Source organism: Chlamydotis macqueenii, chromosome 1, assembly GCF_036417535.1.
Source record: "Chlamydotis macqueenii isolate bChlMac1 chromosome 1, bChlMac1.mat, whole genome shotgun sequence".
NCBI lineage: Eukaryota > Metazoa > Chordata > Aves > Otidiformes > Otididae > Chlamydotis > Chlamydotis macqueenii.
Window position 1 is genome coordinate 116,308,394 of NC_141556.1, and position 24,188 is coordinate 116,332,581.

The 24,188-nt window shown below is 45.5% G+C and overlaps 2 protein-coding genes across 12 annotated transcripts in view; one reads left to right on the plus strand and one right to left on the minus strand.

Moving 5' to 3' along the window:
- GART (phosphoribosylglycinamide formyltransferase, phosphoribosylglycinamide synthetase, phosphoribosylaminoimidazole synthetase) overlaps positions 1–6,016 on the minus strand; it is a 39,213-nt gene extending 33,197 nt beyond the window's left edge. For 2 of the 5 annotated variants that reach the window (XM_086764790.1, XM_086764822.1), the window contains exons 1-2: positions 5,894–6,016; positions 1,392–1,719 (exon numbers count right to left, since the gene is read on the minus strand). The gene's annotated coding sequence lies outside the window, so the exon portion shown is untranslated. Of the gene's footprint in view, positions 1–270; positions 784–1,391; positions 1,720–5,893 lie in introns of those variants that run through there. The other 3 variants (XM_086764797.1, XM_086764806.1, XM_086764813.1) reach the window with 3 other exon arrangements.
- A 2,208-nt stretch (positions 6,017–8,224) lies between these two features.
- The window catches only part of SON (SON DNA and RNA binding protein), a 39,832-nt gene continuing 23,868 nt past the window's right edge, over positions 8,225–24,188 (plus strand). For 3 of the 7 annotated variants that reach the window (XR_015260906.1, XR_015260907.1, XM_086764857.1), the window contains exons 1-3: positions 8,227–8,589; positions 10,305–10,471; positions 12,877–23,583. Coding sequence is in view for 5 of the 7 variants with exons in the window: in XM_086764857.1 (XP_086620983.1) it covers positions 8,471–8,589; positions 10,305–10,471; positions 12,877–23,583 (10,993 nt within the window). In the remaining 2 variants the exon portion in view is untranslated. Of the gene's footprint in view, positions 8,590–9,371; positions 9,555–10,304; positions 10,472–12,876; positions 23,584–24,188 lie in introns of those variants that run through there. The other 4 variants (XM_086764832.1, XM_086764847.1, XM_086764838.1 and 1 more) reach the window with 3 other exon arrangements.

Here is a 24,188-nt window from a genome sequence, read left to right on the forward strand (position 1 = left end):
TGGAGGGATGAATTAGATAAAGATAGTAACCTAGGTCAAAAGAATGCAATATAAAAGAATTAAAATTTATCAGGTAGCAGGCAGCTATCTCCTACACTAAAGTTAAACCAAACAAGCATGTTTCCAGTGCTGTCCTCAAACAGTCATAATTAATTAATAATTTTAAATCAATAATTAGTTGAACCATACACATTATAGCATTGTCTTACAAGTACATTGTCAGAACTAAGTGCAGAGATTCAAACTCGAGCAGAGAAAGAACATACTTACTCTATCCTACGTTCTGCAGGTAAAGCAGTACTCAAGAGCTCAGATGTGGAAAGAGAAAGGAGATAAGCAGCCTCTGGTTAAAATGTAGTACCCCTGTCCCAATATTACCGCCCTATTGACGACACTGTGCAGCTAGCCAATGAATAGGAAAGTCCAGCCATTCCAGCTGGGAAGAGGCGACAGAAACTTGCATGCAAATCGTCCAGCAGTGAGGAGCAAAAATTCTGCACAGCACAAGCAGCACATCCTGTTGCGTCTAAACATGCAAAATAAATTCCATCCCACTCCAGGTATTTTTTTTTTCAGTTAAAAACCTCTCTACTAATCAGATTGTAAACATTCTCTTTTTATCTAAAAATTAGGCTATGTATTTTTGCTATGCATAAAAATGAGGCTATGCATAGTCCTATAGATATCAACAGTATGAAAGAATAAGGTGCATGATGCACATTCACACTCCGTTAAGCCTGCTGCTTAAAAATAGCAGGACAGGCTTGAAGATCCAGTGACACTGTTTCCAGCTACAGTAACTCACCACGCTGGCAACTCAGTCAAATAATCACTTCCTTCTAATACTACTGTAAGCTGAAAAAAAAAAAAATTAATAATATACAGCATAAAGTTTTATATGGGAGCAGGTAAATACAACAAGCTATATAACATATGTTCAGATAAAATTTAACCATTTAATAACAAATTGCGAGTAAGAAATACAGTTCATTTATTTTGAAACTCAATGTTATTTGTGCATCCCACAAGTGGTATCCTAGCAACTTTTATTTAGGGATGTAGCTTGAGAAGAACTTCTGGTGGCAATCCCAGGTTAGGAAGCACAAATCTAGCAGTTGGAGCCTTTCTTTTTCACACTGACATAGAAAGATGCTGTGTAGGCCCTCTGCTGCCCAGCAGTATCTTGCATTAGAAATTAAAATTCCAAGAGGTGACATTTCTTTTTATTTTATCAGTAATCCAGGAGCCAAAAAAACCTGTTCTCAAAAGGCCAAAAGCCATTCACAAGGCAGGTATTTCTTCTGTGAGGATTATCACACACTCAGGTTTTTTTGGAAGCAATATGTAAAATCCTTAAACTCCAAAAAGATTCCAAAAAGGTACATAATTACCTTAAGCAACCATTGTCTGCTATTGTAAAGAAGAAAGATACATTTGTTTAAAAGATGTTTTAAAATAAAGGCAGGTGGCATTTCAGGCAAGAGTCTATTACTAGGTCCTTACAGGAAATAAGAACAGGAAAGCAAAAACGAGCTAATCGCTCTGTGTATCCAACAGGAGAGGACACGAGGGAAAAATGAAGACAAGTAGATTTCCAGAGCCTATCCCTGAGGTTGCCAGTAGTAAGTCAGCAGGCACGAGCACCAGCCTAGAGACCTTTATCCTCCACAAAAGGTAAGGCTCACCAAGAAGCTGGGCAACTCTCCACTAGGTCAGGGCCTGTGGGGCAGAGAGAAAAAAGTGAGGAAGGCAAACCCAACAGTGTCTGATAGCTTTCTCCACCCTGACTCCTCCACAAAACGAGTAGAAGTGAGATGAGATTGCGAACTCGGATGCTGCCAGAGCAGCTTGGCCCCGCTCCATGGAGACCAATGGCATCGCTCCCACCCACCCCCACCGGCCCCAAACCCGCTGGCACACACAGCAGCACGCTTCAGCCCACCATGGCCTCGCCGCCGCCGCCACAGCCCTATTAACAGGGATGGCACAAGAGCCACTGACTCCTCCTCGAACTGATCCTGTGCACAGACTTGCAGGTTAAACTGAGCATTTATGAAGATAAACCTATAAGAAAAGGTAAACTCCTTAACCAATTTCCTCCTAAGTTTCAGTTTCATATCGTAAGTGTGTGATGCAAGTTAACTAAATATTTTATCTCAACTAGCTGGAGACTCGTAATAAGCCACTGCCTTATTACCTCAAGCCTAACTAAAGCAGTAAAAAGGTGCAATTAAAATAAGATATATGCAATATAGCACAAACAGTAAAGGGTACGACCGGTGGCAGCTCTCTGCTTCAGACAGTGTCTTTTCTGTTTTAATTAAGTTCCAATGCTGTTGGCTTTCTCTGTGGTCCTCGATTGAGAGACCTGGGTGGAATGTGTTTTGCTTTGGTGAGCCAAAGTCACCAAATCTTGAAAACCGTGTGTGAAAAAGGTGCCACAAAACAAAGAAGTTAAAAAAGACACTTTTTAGTGTCTTAGTTTCAACAAAATCTGAGCTGAGGGTGGAGTGCTATGGTAACATACAGGTATATTTAAAATGTTGCACTGTGTAGCATTCAGAGTGCTTCAGCCTTTCACTGAAAGTTATTTGCTGCTCAAGCAGTGAAAATTTACACGTGCATTAATGCTGGACCCATTCATATACCTTGTTGTCATTGAAAGGGGATGTCGTGAACCCAGACACACTTTCCCTTTCCTTGTACTGGCTCTGGTGCTGACTTGAGCATAGTCAATTCACTGAGATTTTGCAAAACTAACCTGAGGGGGGAAAAAAAAAAAAATCCAACCCAGATTTCTGTAAGCTGAACTGGTTTGAAGTGCAATCAGCCACAGTCTAGAGACACTGACAGTGAATGGATGGGACAACAGAGCTGAGCAGAAGAATTTGAGGGCAAGACCTGCCTTTCAGGCAGCAACAATCTGTTGTATCACTGCACACGTAACATCTAACCTTAGCTGCAGCCTGTTTAAAAGCTGCAGTATCTTAGCTTCCCAGCGCTGTGATTCAGGAAACCTGATGCGGGCATTCACATTTTTTTATACAAAAGAAATGGTCCTTGCCCAGAGTGTCTCAACTCCTACTTTTCCTAAAGCTTCGGCTACAAAATGGGCCAGCAGTGACAGCACTTACCCCAAACACATAGAACCCAATCCCAGTGTCACCGAGAAGGTTCAAACCCAGACCCACCAGTTGCTGGAGAAGAGCTCTTATCATTTGGATTTGGACTAAAGGAGAAGATTCATTCTTCCTCTTGAAGTTAGGCAGGAGAAGGAAAAGAAATGAAGACTCACAGGACACAGTAAGAACACAAAACTGGGAGGGCTGTGCAATTCAGCTGCTACCCCATCAAGTGTAGTATTAGTTTCTAGCCCTAGCAGGCAGGGCCATTTATGCAGGTTTTATTTTTTTTTCATCGACCTATAATGGCATAAAATATTGAAAGAACAGCTTGGAGAACAAGCCAAAACCTAGGACTTCCTCCTCCCAATTTCAACAGCTGCAGTAAGGCTGCTGCTGTACTCCCTCCGGGGAACCTGCCATCCTTTACTCAGCTTCTGAACTCGCCAGCAGCTAGATCGCGTGGTCCCAAACCCCCTCAGGCTGAACCCTGCTCTTCTGCTTTCTCAATTAACGCTCTAATCAGCAGGCTGAGTCATTTCTTAACAGTCCGCTGCACGTTATGAGTGCACACAGATCTTGGTACACCCAACGTGAGCTCCGAGGTGGCCTTCTCGGTGAACCTCTGCTGGACCCCATTCAAACTTGGAGACCAACGGGAGGCTGAAATGTGCAGGCTGCAGGGTCACCAACTGGTGTTTCACAACTGGCTCGTGCTGCCCTGTGCTGGTGCAGCTTCCCATTGGTCTCAACAACTTCTCCACCTCCATTCTCTCCTTCCCTCTCCCACTTGTGTGTGCCAAGGGTGTGCAGTAATGTGGATCAGGCAGCCAATAACGCTGGAAAACCAACATTACGACAGTAACCAACCCAGTAAAGTAAATATATATATATATACATGCACACATAAATGAAATACTTTTCTGCCAGTTTAGCGAGCTGAACTAACTCGCTGAGGGATGAAGTGATCAGCAGAGTGTACAAGGGAAGTAGCAGAAGGCAGCAAACAGAGAGGGTGAAAAGACCTCATTTTTGCTGCAGCAAACTGCTCATCAGCCCAGCTGTCCTGTGCACTGCACCCTCAGATCATTTTGATTGATTGCGACCATAATCAGTGGTAAATGCTGGTTCACAATTTACCTCCTCACCTAACAGCTTGTTTCCACCTCTTGCCCCAGCCAGTTTATGGTCACAAGGTTGATCAGAGAATCAAATGAGGGCTGGGGAGGGGAAGAGATCCATGCCTCTCCACGTATTTTTTTCCTATATGGATCTGTTTCCCGAGGAAATTCACTATGCCAATTGTGCAGCTCGGCTGGTGCAATGCAGGGTACAGAAACAAACAGCCATGGTGCCTAAACTGGCCAAATGGCTAAATTATGATGATGGAACTGCAAGTTTAGGCTAGGGCAGTATTTGGCTCATCCTGAGGGAAAACAACAGGGCCTTAGAGAACCTTTAATTTCCTCAGGTTTCAATACCATGAAGAGCTGCTTAAGGAGTTCAGCGGCCTCCAGAAACAGGTAGGTGTTACAGGTTTTAGGTACAGCTTTGGGTTTATGTAAAATTCTTTTGCTCATGTGTTTTATTTAGGACTAACTCCTGGCTCTCAGCTGGCCAGATAGTGTGGTGTATCAGGCACCTTTATACAACAACAAAATGAAGAAAAGTAATAATTATCTGTGTTTCAACCCTGCAGAAACCAGAGCATGACACTGAAGGCCTGAATCAGAGCCGAGAATAAAATGAATGTCTTTCACAGCCTGAACTGAGGATCTGCAAGGCAGGCAGCTTGCCCTCTCGGTGTGATCCTCCAAACAGCTGGATTGTGTGTTTCCCAGGCAAAATGTTACCAGAAGTTTCACTACTAAAAATAAATGGACCTTAAAAGTTTGATCACTCTCCCCAAAGTACTAAATTTTGACACGTCAAATTTTATGTAGGAAGCTGGAAGTTCTTTTACTTCAAAGCCTCAGCAGAAGGTAATAGGCAAGAACCAGAATGATCAAGGCAGGGGGAGAAAAGCCCTTTCTGTGTTACTATTTCAGTTATACACACAATACAGTGAAATAAGTATTAACTCTGCTCATTAATTTCAAGTATCCACTGTACAGACTAAAAAAATTAAAAAAAAAATTAAAGAAGGGCCAATGTTAAAGTTGATAAGTCCCCAACTTCACAAACAGCAGGGAAAGAATCAAAGTGAGTCAAAGTCCAAAACAAGAGAGGTTAGAAGTTTAAGATTTACTTTAAAGCAAATATTTCACCACTTTTTCAAAGCCAAGCGGCGCAGAGGAAAAAAAAAAAATTAAAATGCTGAAATAAGAGCCACGTGCGTTTTAAAATACTTTAAAGCCCAGTACACTTAAAAATGTGACACATCGAGCTCCCCAGAAGATCTGGGCAGGAGGCACGCAGTTAAAACAAATATATAAATGAACACGACAGCCGTCAACAAACGGATCCCGACGCCTCTCCATCGCCACAGGCGCGGGTCGGAGCAGGACCCGGCTAAACCAAAGCCGCCCGGGTTTTTAGGCAAGGCCTGCTCTCCGCGGCAGCCTGGCGCAGCAGGGGCGCTCAGAAAGGCGCCGGGATGTGCCGCCATTTTACCGCGCAGGCAGCGGAGAGCACATGGCCCCGCCGCCGTTTCGCCCCCTCCCGCGTCGCCGACCGACCAGCCCGGCCGCGGGAGGCTGGCTACGGGCAGCGGCATTGAGATCGAGTAGCCCGCGGAGCGCGCCCTTCTCCGGAGCGAAAGAAAAACTTACTTTCCTTCAGGGGGATTTTAAGGAGCGGGAAGGCATCCTACGCCGCGCCGCCGCCGAAAACTACAGTACCCAGGGGGCTCTGCGACATGGCGGCGGGTCGGTGCTGGGGCGGGGGCCGAGGCCGAGGCCGAGAAGCAGGGCGGGCGGGAAGAGGGGGAAGGGAGGGTGACAGTGTCTTAGGTTGGAGAGGCACTAATTGGCTTTTGCATGTAAATTCTTCAGGTCTAGAAATATCTTCCCCTGGGGGTTTGTTTTTTCCTGCCGAACGTGCTGAGCCGGGCCGGGAAGGTGCTAGAGCCAGCCGAAAAACCTTACATATGTGTAGGTTATTGTTTTTACTTAATCTAGGGAGTAGAGTATCGCTGCAGAGGGTAAAGGTGGTGGTTTATGAAGTTGACTGGACAGGACTGTGTAAAGATTGATTTTGTTTCTATGGCCTCTCAGGGGGAATGCTCCTGTGTGTCTAAGTACTGGCTAGGAGCAACTCCTTAGTTTCTACCACACTGAACTCTCTACTTTATGAAACCAAAGAGTATTGGGCAACGTTTAGTCCAATTTAGCATTAAAATTGTGCAACAGTACTGGTAATGAAATCAGATTCAATGCATCATTTTGTGTCGTCCATCGTCGTCCCTCCCCAAGCTATAATGTGAAAACCTCATCGTTCCTTGTAAATTAGCTTCTGAAATATAGGTTTAATAAATATTGTTTGCATATTTAAGCGTACCTTTGACTCTTGCTTTAAGAGGGCACAGTCATGTGAATAAATGCTCTAAGTAGTATTGAGGATTGCAGCAGCACTGTTAATAGTAAAGTCCCATAATACTATGTTTACAAATTGAACATTAAATGTGTTTGCAACAATCACTGGTCTTGATAAGATGTAAGTAAAAGATTTCATTTAATTCATCTGAAAACTACCTGACACCTAACTGAATGAAGGTGTTTAACTAAAGGGTTGTGGTTTTTTACAGCAAACAGAGATGGGAAGGGAGTGCAGGAATAGTTATTTTCATGTGGGGCTGTGGAATCTCATTTCTATGAATGGTGATTTTTGTAGTTATTACTTTGTGTTTATTTTTAAGGAACCAAAGCTAAATATGCAGCACACACTAAAATCCTTCCCTGGCTTTTTTTTTTGTACCTTTCTTGATTTCCCTTGTATAGACGGAGGCCTATAGCGCTAGGGATATCAGTGTAGTTAAGCTACTTTGAATGAACTGACTGCAGTTGAAAAGGGTCCCTTTCCTGAGTGCAGGTCCATAGTGTGGACTCCCCTTGGCACTGGAGGTGTGATCCCTGCCTGGAACAGCTTTTCTGTCTGAAGCTCCTAACACAGGCTGAGTTATGCCAGTTCTGAGATCTGCTGTTCTCTTGGGTACAGTTGGGGGCTTTTTTTTTGGAAGGGGTAAGTTATGATTATATCGTGCTGAAAGCCTTTGCAGCTTTGTTGTTACAGCCAAGTCCCCTACTAGCAACCTTTTGCCTATGTAGAATATAGCTATTTGTATCTGGGGAAAAGCATACCTGGTCTAGACAAGGCCATTTGCATCAGGGTAATCTAAATACGTCTGCAGTTGTTCAAGTGAAATGTTTTCAATTTTTAGCTCATTGAATACCAGAAATTAGACAGAGTACTCTACTGGGAAGATCTGAAATATATCAATGTTGTCATGGCATGGAAGGTACAGGTTATTTGTGAAAGGGCCTCATAAATATAACTGCTTTCTATTATAAATATAATAAATTGACTGTCACATAAAAATAAGCAAATTGATCTAAGCATCAAATCCATTATTTTTTCGAAGTTGATATTAAGTCCAACTGCCTCCCAGCAATACACAGTAAAGAACAATGTGGCTTTTAAAGGGTCTTGCGAGTGATTATTAAACCACATTGCACTTGAGGCTGATGTTACAACTAAAGACCCCAGCAGCAATTGAATGGCTATACCTGGATTTTGAGGCGTTTTAAATTTATTTTAGGTCAGCTAAGCCCCCTAAGTTAGTTTCTTCTGATGGCATGAAGTTGTGTGAGGCAAGTCTTCCAGCTGTAGGATTATTCTGGTTTAGATTCTTATACCTGAGAATCAGTTTTTGGGCAGCATGAGGGGGATCCCCAAGGGTGGCTGTACTCGGGACAAATCGATTTTGGTGCGTTGCAGCAGAACACCTCACAGAAGACGTGGCTTTGGAGGTGGGCTGAGGCCGGGGCCCGCTTTCACCCAGGTGTCATTTATTTATTCGCGGCGGCGGCGGCATTTTCCTTCTCTTTCTTTGTTCCTTTAATTTTCCTCCCATCTGACGGGGCGCCCGCCCGCCCGCGCCGCCGGGCCCCGCAGCCAGCCCCCGGAGCACATGTGCGTGTCACAGCCGGGCTGCCTGCTCTCAACGGCGGAGGGGGAGGGCGCCTTTCGCATGGAACCGCTCGGGAAGTGAGGGCAGCGCAGCGCAGCGCAGCGCCGGGCCCGGTGATGCAGCACTCGTCGGCGGGCAGGGCCCACTACTAGGCGCTACCCGCCCTCGGCGCAGACGGGGCAGCGGAGGCGAGGGGCTTGGCCCCGCTCCATGGAGACCAATGGCATCGCTCCCACCCACCCCCACCGGCCCCGAGCCCGCCGGCACACACAGCAGCACGCTTCAGCCCACCATGGCCTCGCCGCCGCCGCCACAGCCGCCGCTCCAGCCCTCGGCGAGGTGAGTATCGGCCGCCGGGCTTCTCCGCGGAGGCCCGGGCGGCTTCCGGGCCCCGCTGGCCGCCGGAGACGGCCGCGATCGCGGGGGAGAAGCGTCGGTGGGTGGGTGGGTGTGCGCGTGGGGGGACGGGGACAGGGCCGCGGGGACCGGCGGTCACCGGCCAGCATGGCTGCCCTCCACCGGCTCCCCCCTTCTTTTCCTCCCCTCCCCGGTCTCCCGGGGGCTCAGGCGCAGCTTTTGGGTGTACGGGGCGCGAGAGGGGCCGAGAACGGCGGGCGGGGGGGGGGGAGTGGTGGTGGTGGTGGTGGTGGTGGTGGTGGGGGGGGGCAGGGTGGGCGCCTTGGTGTGAGGGCAGAACGGCCGTTAACGGTTTGTCCAGTGGGGGGAGGGGAGGTTTGAGGGGGGGTAAGGCGGCCCGCCAGGGCTTTGCCTGTCCCGAGGTGTGGGGGGGGGGAGCTGGGGGATGCCGCCGGGAGGCGCGCGGCCCGTGGGGTGGGGGTGAGTGCAACAACATGGCGGCGCGGTGCGCTCCGGCGCGGGGGGGGGGTAAGGGGGAGAGCGGCGAACTTCGCCGAGACATGAGACGTTTCCCCCCCTCCCCCGCCCTTCCCGGAAGCCCAGACGGGGCTGGCGCTCTATGGCTTTCGCTCGGCGCTAGAGCGGCCGCCTAGAGGCCCGGGCTGCTCTCCCTTCCCCCCCCTCTACGTCATGCGTTAGCGGGCAGCCAATCACGAAAGGGAATCTAGCGAGGACGTCACAAGGGCCCTCGGCCTCTGCTTGCGGCGGTGGTTGGTGGGATACTGGAGGCCTCGCGTTTCGGCAGGAAGGAAAGCGGGGCGCGGAGGGGAGGGGGAAGGCCTCCGGAGCCGTAGGGCTGTCATGGCCGCTAATATCGAGCAGATCTTTCGGTCCTTTGTGGTTAACAAATTCCGGGAGATCCAGGAGGAGCAGCAGCAGAACGGCGGGTAACGAGCCTGCCCGGGGAGGCGACGCAGCCGCGTCCGCGCCGGGGCCTAGCGGGCGGGGAGACGAGGGTTGCGCTGGCGGGGGAAAGTGCGCGGGCCCCGCGGAGGGAAACGGGCCGGGGCCGGGGCCTCTGGCGGGTCGTTTCGGCGTCGACATGGCCGGGCCCGGGGGCTCGCGCCCTTGCGAGCGCCCTGAGCTAAAACGCGGCGGGGGGGTGGAGGGGGGGGCGGTGAAGAGGGGGGAGGGGCGGCCGGCCGCACGCGTTGTCTACTGGCAAATGCGCGCACCCATTTTCACTCACGCGTTCTTGATGTTGGTCTCTCGTATCGAGGCGAGAGGGGCAGGGGGGAGCGTCTGTGCGATTTGTCTTACCGATCTTAGTACAGCTCGGTAGTTTTCCCCAGTGTTATCTTGCAAAGTAAGCAAAATCCGCTGGAGAAGAGCGAGCGGTGGGTGCTTATTTTGTGAGGGGAGCCTATACAAGTTCTTAGGTAAGGCACGGGGACAGTGGCACACTTGAGAACACGTTTTCATGCCTTGTGCCTGATACTGACTTGTCACAACGTGTTCTGTTGTGATTAAGTGAAAGTTAATGAAAATGTAGATATTTCACTAAAAGCATGGCTTCTTCAGGAGGCTAAAATACTGTTTTGAAGGGTTGAGTGTAATAAATGCTTAAGAATTTTACAAAAAAAAAGTTTTAAAAGGCTCAAAATTGCTTGTATTATGTTGATATTTTTTTTGGTTAGTGGAAAGGTAGAAGGCCAGCCCAATGGTGACACAATCCCAGCTGAGCAAGCCAACCCTTCAGATGACACTGTTGCTGGTGCTGGGAGTCGTCAGAATGATCAGATAGTGCAGAAAATAGAGGAAGTGCTCTCTGGAGCCCTTGATACAGAGCTGCAGTGCAAATCAGGTAAATGAAAACACATTTGGCAAATATGTTCTTGTTTAAGAAGGTTGTCATAGTGCTTAAAATTGAACCAGTTCACAGAGATTAAAAAGTACTTTTCAGTACTGCTCATCTGACAAAGCTTCATGTCGCAAGTTGTATGTTTATTGTGAAGTTTGTTAAGTATTTTTTTGCCTACTGTGATGTACAGCCATAGATGGACAGAGAAATACATAATTTAAAAATTGAAGCTGGTTATTATGAAAGCATTGCTTAGTGTGCGAAAAACTTACTTTTCTCTCCATTACAGTAATGCTAAAACATGTAAATAATTTCCATATGTATATATAGTTGTGCTTTATTTTGTATATACCTACTTCAGGGTCTCAATGAGCAGTTCTTACTAACGAAGCTGGTACTGATGGATAGAAGTATTGTTTGTTGTGTTTTGGATTGGTTTGCAAGACTATTTCTAAAAATAACTTCTTAAATTTTAGAAGTGATGATTAACTTTTCTGTCAGCGAAGCATACTTTGTTGTTTTGAAACTAATAATGCACTTAGCTTTAAAATGTAGATACTCGGATTGTTACCTTCCAAAGAGTAAGAAATTTTTATGTAGCAATCTCATAACTTCAATAAATTACTGGATTTATTATGCCCAAAAGTTGCATATTAATGTGCCTTCTCATGGGACTGACTAGTCCTTTCTGTAAAATCTCTGAATCGGGAGAGTTAGTGAGATGAAGGCTCCAAATATTTCATTTCTAACTTTTTGGAGTTGAGAAATAGGTGACTGCTATGTGCTTGGTACGTACAGTTCCAGAGGTTTTTTTTTTAAGAGTGTAAAAAGTTTATTTCAGAGATTCTGTTTGCAAGATTTTGAAATTACTTTTTCTTCCTTTTATGTACAGTGGCTTGTTTACCTTGAGCATTTTCAGCAGTCTTTCACTTATACTATACAAGCAGCACTTTATGCTGGCTTCTGGGTTTTTTTTTTTGTATTTTTATTCTGTCATGGAAGAATGATACAAGCTAACATGGTAATAAATAAGTGAGACCTATTAACCTGGAAGTTAATAAAAAATACCCTGTGGTAAACATTTCCACTGTTCTTATCTGGAAAGGAGGTAACATTGCTGTTGAACAACAGAGATTATCTGAAAATGCTGTGTAGAAAAGGTCATTTGACTCTACTTCATTGTCCTCTTTCATTGCATTCACAACAATGCTGGTGAAAACACTGGTTTTTTTAAGCTATTTATTCCGTAAAAATACACATGCTTAAAACTACCCAAGATTCTTATTTGTGGAATGGTAAGTCATGTTCGTTTAATGGTATTTCGTTACCAACAATTTTTGAATGATTTTATATTGTTTACTTGAAAGATTATGCTTTGTGATTGCAGCCAGATTATAATTGGAAAACCCATATTGCTGCACTGGCCAGTATGAGTATAGTAATTGAAGATAACGTGCAAGTAGACTTGAATACATAGCTCATATTTAACAGAAATTATAACAAATTACCTTTCATAGAAGTACCTTTCTCATTAAAACATCACGCTAGATCCAGAGAAGGGTCAGAACCTAACACAGGTTAAATTCAGAGGAAAATGAGGTATGGAGTTAAAAGAAGGTGATTGAAACCTCAGTCTTCCTCTTTTCTTCCCCCCTCAGTGGTTACTTGTCCTTGCAGTCACTGGCATTTGTTAGTTGCGTTCCTGTTTGAAGCAAAAGCTTTGTTAGGTACTTGCAGATTTGCAATTACCTGTGGCAGCTGCAGTCCAGTCCGAGCAGCTGCTTGCCTGCAGTGCCTTTAAGCTTGTTGGGGATTGGGGGAGTGATGCTTTTTCCCCAGATTTTAAGAACTTAGTAAATGGGGAACTTAATCTGTAAGTATCTTCAGATAATTTCTGACACGCTAGTAATACTGGGCTCACTCACAATTTAAAGCGTAGGTTGGGGTAATGGGCTGATCACTTTTCATAGAATAAGTGTATCACCACTTAGATAATTTGCCTGGAAAATGGGAGTTCTTGTTTTGCTTCCACGGGCAGCCTGATGTAGTTTAAAAGCATATCTACAGCCTCCTGGAAGAATGCATTGCCCAGCTGAATATATGCAGAAGTATATCCAGCTAGTTTTGGAAGGAGTCATGTTCCCATTGGAGCTCTGTTACTGACCAAGAAGATCTGGTTAACTTTTTGAAAGAAGAATTATTTATTTTTACTTAAAGTGACTACTGAGAGGAAGGGTAAGAGGGCTGAAAAGGGAGTGTGTGCTATTTGTGTATGGTACTTTAGCGAAGAAGGCATGGGTTTAATGTTTAAATTTTTGTATCTGCCCCACGTACGTGGTGACTAGTGTAAAAGAATTTAAAAAATGTAGTTTCAATAACATTTACAAGGAAAATATCGTTTTTTCTAGATGTAGACAAAAATACTGTGAAAAATAGTAGTAAGTCTGCAAAAAGAAGCTCTACTGGTGAAGATGAAGTTCCTAGGAAAAAATCAAAGAAGAACAAGAAACACAAAAGCAAGAAGAAGAAGAAAAAGAAGAAGAAAAGGAAGAAAGAGAAAAAGCACAAAAAGCAGCCAAAGGAGTCAAAGTTGAGTACACGTCATGGAGAACACGCAGACTTGCAGCCTGCTTCTCACTTGATGCCAGAGAAATCAAGCTCCAAATTGAGTGTACAGCATGGAGGGTTTGGAGATGCAAATATGACTGTCCATGTGCAGTCACAAGAACTGTCCTTAAAAGCAAGCGGAGAGCTTGATAGACAAGCTGTAGGACTTGTTTCTCATTCAATAACTGTTTCTCAGCAATCTACAGAAAATCTTGGAAGTGAGAAGGAGATTTCATGTGCAACAAATCCTCCATTTAATTTAGAAGGCAGCCAATCTGATATCCAAGAAAATGCTAGTATAACTCAAACTAAAATTTGCACTAGAGAAGAACAAATTAAACAATCTCATGAAAGTATTTATCCTATAGCTGTTAATGCAAGTGAAAAGTGTGTTCTTGTTGATACTGGAAATGATACTTTGTCTAGCATCCCATCTGGAGTTGCTGGGGAAGTAAAAGCTTTGGGTACAGCTCTTGGGTCTGAGACCGTGGAGGTGTTGAAATGTTCAGGAGCAATTCTACAATCTGTGGCACAAGGAGGAGCAAAAGAGTTAGAAGAATCTGTGTCTTTGGCAAGTGATGTGACAACAGTTCCTATATCTGCAAGTCAGGCAGATCTGAATACTGTGAAGGTAGCTCACATATCTGTGGCCATGGCAGAAGTGAAAATTCCAGAAGCAACTGAAAAATCTCTGCATATGGGAAGTGTGAAAAATGTGGAAAGATCTTTGGAATTAGAGGGTGTGAGCAGAACTTTGGAGCCAGCTCTGAAGCCCTCAGTTGTATCAGATGATTTGAGAGTGACGCAGTGCAGCTCCACAGAGGGTTCAAGTGTCTTGAAGGCAGATGTATCTTTGCACCATCCTTTTAAAATATCTGCAGTGACTGCTGTGACCCAGGAAATTAAAAGTGCCGAAATACCCATGGGACCAGGAGCTGTTGCGGAAGTGAAGGATATTGAACCAGCTAGTAGCTCTGTGCATATGGAAAATGTGAAAGCTTTGGAAGAAGCACTGCACCCAGTTGTTGGAGTAAAGCCCAAAATTTTGGAAACAGTAATGGAGCCTGTGGGTCTTATAGCAGAAGATGTCAGAGCAACTCGAGAACGTCTGCAAGTTGATGTAGTCAAAGATGCGCGAGGTACCACTGATCCTGCAACAGTGCTGAGTGCATCAGGAGTGTTCCTACAACCTAAAGTCTTGACAGAAACAAGAAGCGGTGATAGAACCCAGAAATCTGCACTTCCAGCAGAATTGACAGATGTGAACGTGATTGCAGAGGCAAAAGGTTTGGGAGCAACTTTGGAACCTGTAGCGGCAGTGCCGACCTTAATTCCCCGAACAACTCCAGAAATGCAGGTGGCAGAAGTTTGTAAAGGTCCACAAGGAACCATGGAAATGGCAGCACTAAGAGGAGTAAAAGGTCGAGAAACGAGTCAAGCTATTCTGCAACTGGAAAATACTAATGCTTCAAAAATTTCAGAATCTCTTCTCAAGCCTGTAGCTGTAACAGAGGGAAAAGATTCAGAAGGTACTTCATTACTGAGACAACCAGAGGAGCTGAGAGGATCAAATGTGAAAGGTTTGGAAGCAAGTCCCCTGTCTTTGCAGAAAGAAGACCTGAAAGGTCCGGGAGGAGTCCTAAGACCAGTGGCTGTGGTGGAAGCAAAAACTTTGAAAACAGCTTCATTGTCTTTGCAAATGGAAAGTGTGCAAGCTTCAGAAGAAACTGTGCATTACGGGACTCTGGGCAGAGGTTTAGCAGCCACGCTGGATTCGACAGTGGTGTCAAAATGTTCAGAAATAAATCTAGGTATTATGACAGGAGTAGAAGCAGGCTCAGACGCCGGTCTGCTAGCTATGAAAGGTGAATCTGTGAGACCAGGGAAAAGTTTGGAAGCAACTGTAGGACTTATAGCAGAGACAGAAAGGAAAGATTCAGAAGCCGACCTTGACAGAGCCAGGACAGAGGTGAAGACTTCTTCGTCACACCCATACATGGAAGGTGTGAGAGATTTAGGAGATGCAGCGTCTGTAGGTGTGGCAAAGATACGAGCTTTGGAAGCAGTCGTGCAGCCTGGAACCCTTGCAGTAGCAAGGAGCTTAGGAGAAAATGTGTGTTCTGAAGCCAAAATGGGTAGCAAAGTCTTGGAAGCAAGTTCAGGACGTCTTGCCTTAGAAGAAAGGTCGGAAAGGACTCCTGAATCTATGGTTGCGTGTGTAAGCATGGAACCAGTTAGAGAGTTTGAAGCATTAACAGGAATGATGCATTTGAAAACTACAGCAGAGAGAGAACCAAAATATGCAGAAACAGTTGCAGAACTTCTTGGTGCAAGAAAAACAGAGAGTTCCATCATTTCACAGTCTCAGGTCATGACACATGCAAGAACCTCACAAACTGAGGCGGTAGGGGGGATAAAGGATTCTGAACTAGCTACCCGTTCCGCTACTGTAGAAGCGAGAGGTTTAGACAACTTAACAGAAGTTGAGGCAGTTGCAGAGGTAAAAGATGTGGAAGCGAGATCAAAAACTTCGCACTTGACACAGATGAAAAATTTGGAAATGGTTATAGGATCTGAAACACCACCACTAATACAAGGCTTGGGAAGGACGTTGGCTTCTGAGGTGATTAGAGAAGTGAGGCATTCTGAAGTTGCTCCAGAAGATCCAAACAAAGCAGAGGCAAGGAGCAAAGAAGCAATACTAGAACCCATGCAAACTTTAGAAACAAGTTCAGAATCTGTACGGGAACAAGTGGGTCATTCAGAAGCAGTATTAGAGTCTTTGCCCAGAGTGGAAGAAACTACATCATCAGAAATCGTGACAGAAGTGAGAAACTTGAAAGGAACTTTGGAATCTAAGATTCTGACAGATGTGAGAACTCAGGGACCTACTGTAGAATATATAATTGCAACAAGGAGGACAAGTACCAAAAAAAATGAGCCCTCACTTATCAATTTAAAAGATTTGGAAGAAGCTTCAGAAATGGAGAAAGCAGTGAAAGCGAAATATTTGGAGCCAGCATCAGAAGCTGGAGAAGTGAGGGTGTTGGAAAGTTTGAAAGAGTCTGAGACAATTGAAAAGCCTGAGGTACCCATGGATATCCAAGGCTTGGAAACTTCCCAAAAGTCTGGACATGTTGGGACGATTAATGTTTTAGAGGATACTTCAGAAGCTGTTCCAGAATCTTTGTACACTGAAAAGCAAGAACATCTGCAACCAATTGTAGAAGCAAAACCTGCTGCAGAATGGAAGACTACAGAAGAGGTTCCAGAAATCTTGAGTGCTGCTGAAATGAAATCTTCTGAAGAAGTTCCAAAAGCGGGGGACATGAAAGATCTGGAAACAACGCTGGAACATGAAGTAGCAGCAGAAGTACAATGCGCAGAAGGGGTACAGGGTCAACAAATGGAGGAAGTGAGAGTTCCAGGTCAGGCGCAGGAATGCGAGGTGCTGGTTGAGGAGAAAGATGCAGAGCAAACTCAAGCATCTGAGCCTTTAATGGCAGAGACAGTTTTTAGTTCGCTTGCAGCAGGTGAAAAAGATTCAGCAGGGACTCCTGAATCTGAAGTAATTGGAGAAACAAAACAGTTGGAAGCAGCTCCAGCTCATGTGGCAGAAACAAAAGATTTGGCAACAGCTCCTCTTTCTGAGACTGTTGTAGAGCTGAAAGATGCAGAAACAGCTATGGGATTGGAGACAGAGAGAAAAGATTTGGAAGCATCTACAGTACCTGAGACTGTTACAGAAGCTGTTCCAGTACTTGTGCCAGAGGCAGCCCAGTCTGAAGCCATTCCACAGACTGAGGCTGTCAAAGAAGCAACTCCAGAAGAGGAATCGGAGAAAAGAGATTCAGAAACATCTGATGTGCAACCTGATGTGGCAGCACGAATGAGGGAGACTCTGATGAGACTTGAGAAAGTTGAAAAAAGCAGCCATAGAAGCAGTGATAAAAAACACGATTCAAAGAAACAAAAAAGGAGTCGCTCCAAGTCTCAGTCCCGATCTAGGAAACGGAAGAAAAAATCAAGGTCGCGTTCTACTTCCAGGCGTTTGACCTCTAAAAGAGCACGTTCTAGGAGCAGAAACTACTCAGATTCCAGAAAAAAGCATTCCAAATCTAGATCCCGATCTGTGGATAAGAGAGAGAGAAGAGTGTCTTCCCGGAGGTCCAGGCGCAGACGTTCCAGGTCATCCGACCGTTACAGGTCTAAATCTAGATCAGCAGAAAAGAGAGGAAGCAGATTGTCCTCTGGGAGGTCCAGACGTAGACGTTCCAGGTCATCTGACCACTACAGGTCTAAGTCCAGATCAGTGGAAAAGCGGCTATCCTCCCGAAGGTCCAGACGTAGACGTTCCAGGTCTTCTGACCGCTACAGATCTAAGTCCAGGTCCGTGGAAAAGCGACTGTCTTCTCGAAGGTCTGGGCGCAGACGTTCCAGGTCTTCCGACCGCTACAGGTCAAAATCCAGGTCCGTGGAAAAGCGACTGTCTTCTCGAAGGTCTGGGCGCAGACGTTCCAGGTCTTCCGACCGCTACAGGTCAAAGTCCAGGTCGGTGGAAAAGCGACTGTCTTCTCGAAGGTCTGGGCGCAGACGTTCCAGGTCTTCTGACCACTACAGGTCAAAGTCCAGATCAGTGGAAAAGCGACTGTCTTCTCGAAGGTCTGGGCGCAGACGTTCCAGGTCATCTGACCGCTACAGGTCTAAATCGCGGTCAGTGGAAAAGAGGGGGAGCAGGTTGTCTTCCTGGAGATCCCGCCGCAGACGTTCCAGGTCCTCTGACCGTTCTAAATCTAGATCCAGGTCTTCAGAAAAGAGAGGGGGCAAAGAATACTCGTGGAGGTTCAGACATAGAGGGTCTGGTTCTTCTGATCGTTCAAAATCTAGGTCCAGATCTGTTGAGAAGAGAGGTCGGAAGGCATCTCTGCGGAGGTCTAAACGTCAGCGCTCGAAGTCCTCTGACCGTTACAAGTCTAGATCCAGATCAGTAGAAAAAAGAGATCGAAAGCAATCATCGCGGAAGTCTAAACGTCAGCGCTCGAAGTCCTCTGACCGTTACAAGTCTAGATCCAAATCAGTGGAAAAAAAGAAGGAGTCCTCACGAAAGTCTAAGCGTCGCCGCTCAAAATCTTCTGAACGTTACAAGTCTAGGTCTAGGTCTGTTGAAAAAAAGCGCAAGGAATCTTCAAAAAAATCCAAACGCAAACGTTCCAAGTCCTCTGATAGTGTTAAGTCAAGGTCCAAATCCATAGAAAAAAGAGATAGTAAGTTATCTTCAGTAAAGTGCAGTACCAAGTGTGTGGAGTCTTCTGAACTTCAGGAGTCAACCACATGTCTTGAAAAATTAGATATTCCTGAACCTTCTTTTGCAAGTGAAGGCAGCTCCTCCAAATCCTCTAATGGTCCCACATCAGTAGCTTTGTCTGTCGAAGGAATAAATGGCCCGGAGCTGCCGCCAGCATCTGAAAGTGGATTTTCCAAAACTTTTGATAGTCCTGAGAAAAACTCCTCATCTGTTGAAGAAGCAGCAGGTCTGCAGCCTTCTGTGGTGTCTGAACTTGATAGCTCCAAAACCCCAGATGATCAGGAATTGAGGTCCACACCTGTGGAAAAAGCACAGGTTTCAGAGCTTTCTGTGACTTCTGAAAATGGATCAGCTGAAAAAGCAGTAGCTCTGGAGTCTTCATCACTACCTGAATTTACATACTCCACATCCAAGTCAAGATCCTCATCTGTTGAAAAAAAGGGAGATCAAGAAACTTCTTCAGTAACAGAATTTCAGCTCTCCGCATCCCATGAAAATGAGTTGAGATCTACATCTCTCAAAGAAATAGAGGGTCCAGAACCTCTTTTGACACTTGAAAGTGGATGCTCTATATCTTCTGATGATTACAAGACAATCTCCTCGTCCTCTGGAAGAATGGAGGTTCAAGGGTCTTCTGTGATGTCTGAAAGTGTAATCTCTGACTTGTCTGATGGCCATGAATTGAGACATATCCCTGGTGAAAAAACAGAGCTTCAGAATTTTTTGCAAGTCTCTGAATCCTCCAAGTTGACTGACAGCCCTGAGTCAAGGTCACTGTCTTTTGAAACAGTAGAGACTCAAAAACGTTTTCTAGCACCTGAAGTTACATGCTCTGCATTCCCTGATGTCTGTGAGTCAGCCTCCTTGCCTATTGAAAAGGGCCAGATGCAGGAGCCTTCTCTGGCTTCTGCTAGTGAGTGCTTCAAGTCTCCTGATGGACATGAATCAAGATCCAGATGTGCCGCACAAGTAGGGGAGCTTCCGTTAATGTCTGAAGGTGGGTTCTTTAAATCTCCTGATGGAAATGAACAAACATCTCTATGTGTTGAAAAAGTCAAGGCTCCAGATGTTTCCCTGAGATCTGAGTGTGGTCCTGTTGAGATCTCGGATGAAAAAATGCAGGAAGTGGTACTGACAACTGTAGGACAAAGCTGCAAGTCTTCTGAAGTTCATGAGTCCGGATCATCTGTTGACAAAGATTTAGATGGTCCGACACTTTCACAAGTACTTGAAATTGACTGTTCTGAGTCTTCTGAAATGCATGAATCAAGACACCTGCCTGCGGGAAAAATAGAGGGTACAGGAACTTCCTTGATGTCTAAAAGTGGAATTCCTGTGTGCCACGATGGCCATAAATCAAAGCACAATTACTTTGAGGAAACAGAAGGTGCAGAACCATTGTTGGCATCTGAGCGTAGGTGTTCTGTCTTCCCCGAAGGCTATGCGTTGGCATCCACTGCAGCTGAAGAAGTGGAGATACAAAAGCCTCCTCTCCCACTGGAAAGTGGGTTCTCCAGATCTGCTGTTGTTTGTGAATCAGTAAGCACACCTACTGAAAAACTGCAGGCTCCAGTGACTTCTCTGACTTCTGAAGATGGGCTTTTCCTGTTGCCTGATAGTCATGAATTGAGAGCAATCCCTGCTGAAAAAGTGGAGGTGCAAAAGTCATCTGAACTGAAATACGCTGCATCCTCTGATGGCCACAAGTTGAGATCTGCCTATGATGAAGAAATACAGGTGCAGGAGCCACCTCTGATGCTGGGAAGCAGATGTTCTGTTTCCTCTGATAGCCATGAGTTGACATCCACCCCTTTTGAAAAAGTTGAGGTAGAGGGGACTTCTCAAGTGTCAGAAAATGAATATACAATAGAGCTTGATGGCCCAGAGTTGACATCAACTCCTGCTGAAAAAACAGAGATGCGGGAACTTTATCGGATGTCTGGAGAAAGATGTTCAGTGTCCATTGAGAGCCAGGAGTTGCAGTCACCCTCTGTTGAGAAGGTGGAAGTACAAGAGCCTGCTCAGATGTCTGAAAATGAATATGCTGTATCTTGGGAGGGCCAGGAGTTAAGACCTAGCTCTCCTGAAAAGCTAGAGATGCAAGAGGCTTCTGTTGTACCTGACAACGAATATGCTGTGTCTTCTGAAGATCGTGAATTGCCATCTTCCCTTGCTGAAAAAACAGAGGTACAGGAGTGTTCTTTGCTGTCTGAAAATGAATATGCTGTATCTCCTGAGAACCAGGAGATGACAGCTAGCTCTGCTGAAAAAGAGGTGCAGGAGCCTTCTCTGACAACTGAGAGTGAATATACCATCTTCCCTGAAGGCCAAGGATTAGAGTCTACCCTTGCTGAAAAAACAGTGGTGCAGGAGCCTTCACAGATACCGCGCAGTCAATACGTTGCATCCCCCGAAAGGCAGGAATTACTCTCTGCTCTTACTGAAAAAACAGAGGTGCAGGAGTGTTCTTTGCTGTCTGAAAATGAGTACGATGTATCACCTGAAGGCCATGATTTGAGATCCACTCCTGTTGAAAAAGAAGAAATGGAGGAACCTTCAGAAACATCTGAAAGTGAAAGTTCAATGTCCTCTGATAGCCAGGAGTTGCAGTCTACTGTTGAAAAAACAGAGGTGCAGGAGTTGTCTTTGATGTCTGAAGGTGAATATACCATGTCCCCTGAAGGTCAGGAGCTGCAGTCTAGCCCTGCTGAAAAAGTAAAGGCTCAGGAACCTTCTCTGACATCTGAAAATGAACATGCTCTGTCCCCTGAAGAGTATGAATCAAGATTGACTCATACTGAGAAAACAGAGGATGTGGATTCTTCTTTGACATCTGAAAATGACCATCTTTTGTCTTTTGAGAGCCAGGAGGTAAGATTCACCGCTATTCAAAAAGCAGCTGTGCAGGAGCTTTCTCCAACACTTGAAAATGAACATGCAGCATCCCCTGATGGCCAGGAGTTGAGATTCCCCACTGTTGAAAAAGCAGGTGGTCTTGAGCCTTCAGTGCTAAATGATGGAGCCTCTGTGTCACCTGATGACAGTGACTTGAAATCCACCCCTGTTGAAAAAATGAATGATGCAATGCCTTCTTTAATGCCTGAAAGTGGATGCTCCGTGTCACCTCATGGCTACACACTGAAATCTGGCCCTAGTGAAGAAACAGGGGATCTGGAGCCCTCTTTGCTATCTGAACGTAGACATTCCACATCCTCCTATCAGGAATGTCATGAGCTGAAATCTCCCATGGAGGAGGAGGGTCTAGAGTTCTCTTTGACTTCTGAACATAGACGATCTGTGTCCCCTGAGGGCCATGACCAGAAATCTGCAATAGATGAAGAAATGGATGATCGGGAGCCCTCTTTGACATCCGAACATAGGCGTTCCACCTCCCCTGATGAGCATGAGTCAAGATCTAGCGGTGATGAAGAGGAGGAGTATCTGGAGCAGTCATTGACAACAGAACGTAGATGCTCCGTGTCTTCTGATGAGCATGAGTCAAGATCTACCACTGGAGAAGAGGTAGAGGATGCAGAACCCTCCTTGACAGCTGAACGAAGAGACTCCACATCCTCTGATGAGCATGAGTCTAGGTCTACTACTGGTGAAGACATAGAAGATGGGGAGCCCTCTTTGACAGCTGAACGCAGACACTCCACATCCTCTGATGATCGTGAGTCGAGGTCTACAACTGGTGAAGAAATGGAGGATTTGGAACCTTCTTTGACAGCTGAACATAGACGCTCTGAGTCTCCTGATGGACGTGAGTCAAGGTCAACCACTGGTGAAGAAGCAGAGGACCAGGAGCCCTCTTTGACAGGTGAACGTAGACACTCCACATCCTCAGATGAACAGGAGTCGAGGTCTACCGCTGGTGAAGATGTGGAGGATATGGAACCCTCCTTGACAGCTGAACGAAGAGATTCCACATCGTCGGACGAGCACGAGTCAAGATCTACCGCTGGTGAAGAAGTAGAGGATATGGAACCCTCTTCGACAACTGAACACAGACGTTCCACATCCCCTGATGGACGTGAATCAAGGTCTACCACTGGTGAAGAAGTAGATGATGTGGAGCCCTCCTTTACAGCTGAGCGAAGAGACTCCACATCGTCAGATGAGCATGAGTCAAGGTCTACCACTGGTGAAGAGGGTGAGGATGTGGAGCCCTCTTTAGCAGATGAAGATAAGCAGGATTCCATGTCTCCTGAGAGGCTGGAGGAACAGGACTCCTCCTTTATAGCTGATGGTAGGCGTTCTGAGTCTTCTGAACGTGAAAAATCTAGATCCAAATCTGTTGATAAAATGTCTGACAAAGAGTCTTCACGAAGATCTATAAGCAGACACTCAAAATCTCCTACTCGCCAGAAGAGTCGATCCACATCTGTTGAAAAAGCAGCAGACAAAGAGTCTTCACGGAGATCTAGACGTAGACGTTCCAGATCTACTGCTCACCAGAGGAGTAGATCCACATCTGTTGAAAAAACAGCAGACAAAGAATCTTCACGGAGGTCTAGACATAGACGCTCCAGGTCCACTGCTCGCCAAAGGAGTCAGTCAACATCTGTTGAAAAAGTAGCAGACAAAGAGTCTTCACGGAGGTCTAGACGTAGACGCTCTAGGTCCACTGCTCACCAAAGGAGTCGATCCAAGTCTGTGGATAAAACAGCAGACAAAGAATCTTCACGGAGGTCTAGAAGCAGACGCTCCAGGTCTTCTCAGCGCAGATCCCAGAGATACGATACAGAATCACGCTCAAGACGGAATCGCTCCAGATCAGTAACACGGAGAAGAGCATCAAGATCAAAATCTAATCGTCGCTCTCGATCTAGCTCATTGTCGCGTTCAAGGCACAGAAGGAGGAGTAGGTCAAGGTCAGCATCAAGAAGGCGACGTTCTTTATCAAGAGACAGGCGTAAGAGATCTCAGAGAAACAGATCGAGATCTACTGACAGAAGAAGAAGAAGATCAGATTCAAGAGATCGTAGAATATCACTCAGATTACGGAGCAGGAGTAGAACACCTATTCGTCAAAGGCGATCAAGGTCGAGAGGAAGAAGACGGAGCTCTAGCAGGTCACCAATTCGACTGCGGCGATCAAGATCTTCAGGGAGAAGAAGATACAGCAGATCACCTGATCGTCGTAGGTCGAGATCATCAGAACGATTTTCAAGCAGGTCACCTAAACGTCTTACAGACTTGGGTAAGTGATAATTTTATTTTCAGTAGTTCCATGGTTGGGTGATACTGTGTTTATTTAGTAGTCTTATTTTAATACATCTCTGTAGCATTCATAAGGAATTTATTGGAAGTCGTTCAGTGCATTACTTTTAGGCAGTGACTTCCAGTAGGAACTTTTATGTTGGAGCTGAATCAATGCTTACTATTTGGATGAAAGTGTATTTAGAATAGGTTATATCTCGGTTGTAGAGCTTTTATACAAAGGTAGTATGTTGCGGTCGTGAGGAACACTGTTCATTGCAATTATTACTGAAGGCCAAGTACTCTGTAAGAAACTTATGAATTTCTAGTTTTCCTCAGGACGAACGGAACATGAACATTTGAAAGTAAGTGCCAGTTGGACAGTTCTTGGCTCTGTCGTCAGCTGAAAAGCCTGTTCATCTGTTTGCATTGCTCTGTCTTGCCTCTTCCCCATGGTGAGAATTTAGTGGGAAGGGAGACTCATTTCTGAAAATATTCCCAGACTCAGCTGATTGGAAAATAAAAGAAAAAAAATCCTAATGAACTGCATGTTTTCTCTGTGACTGGAGGAAGAGAGGCCTTGTAGTTTCTTTAGGTTGTAAGTTA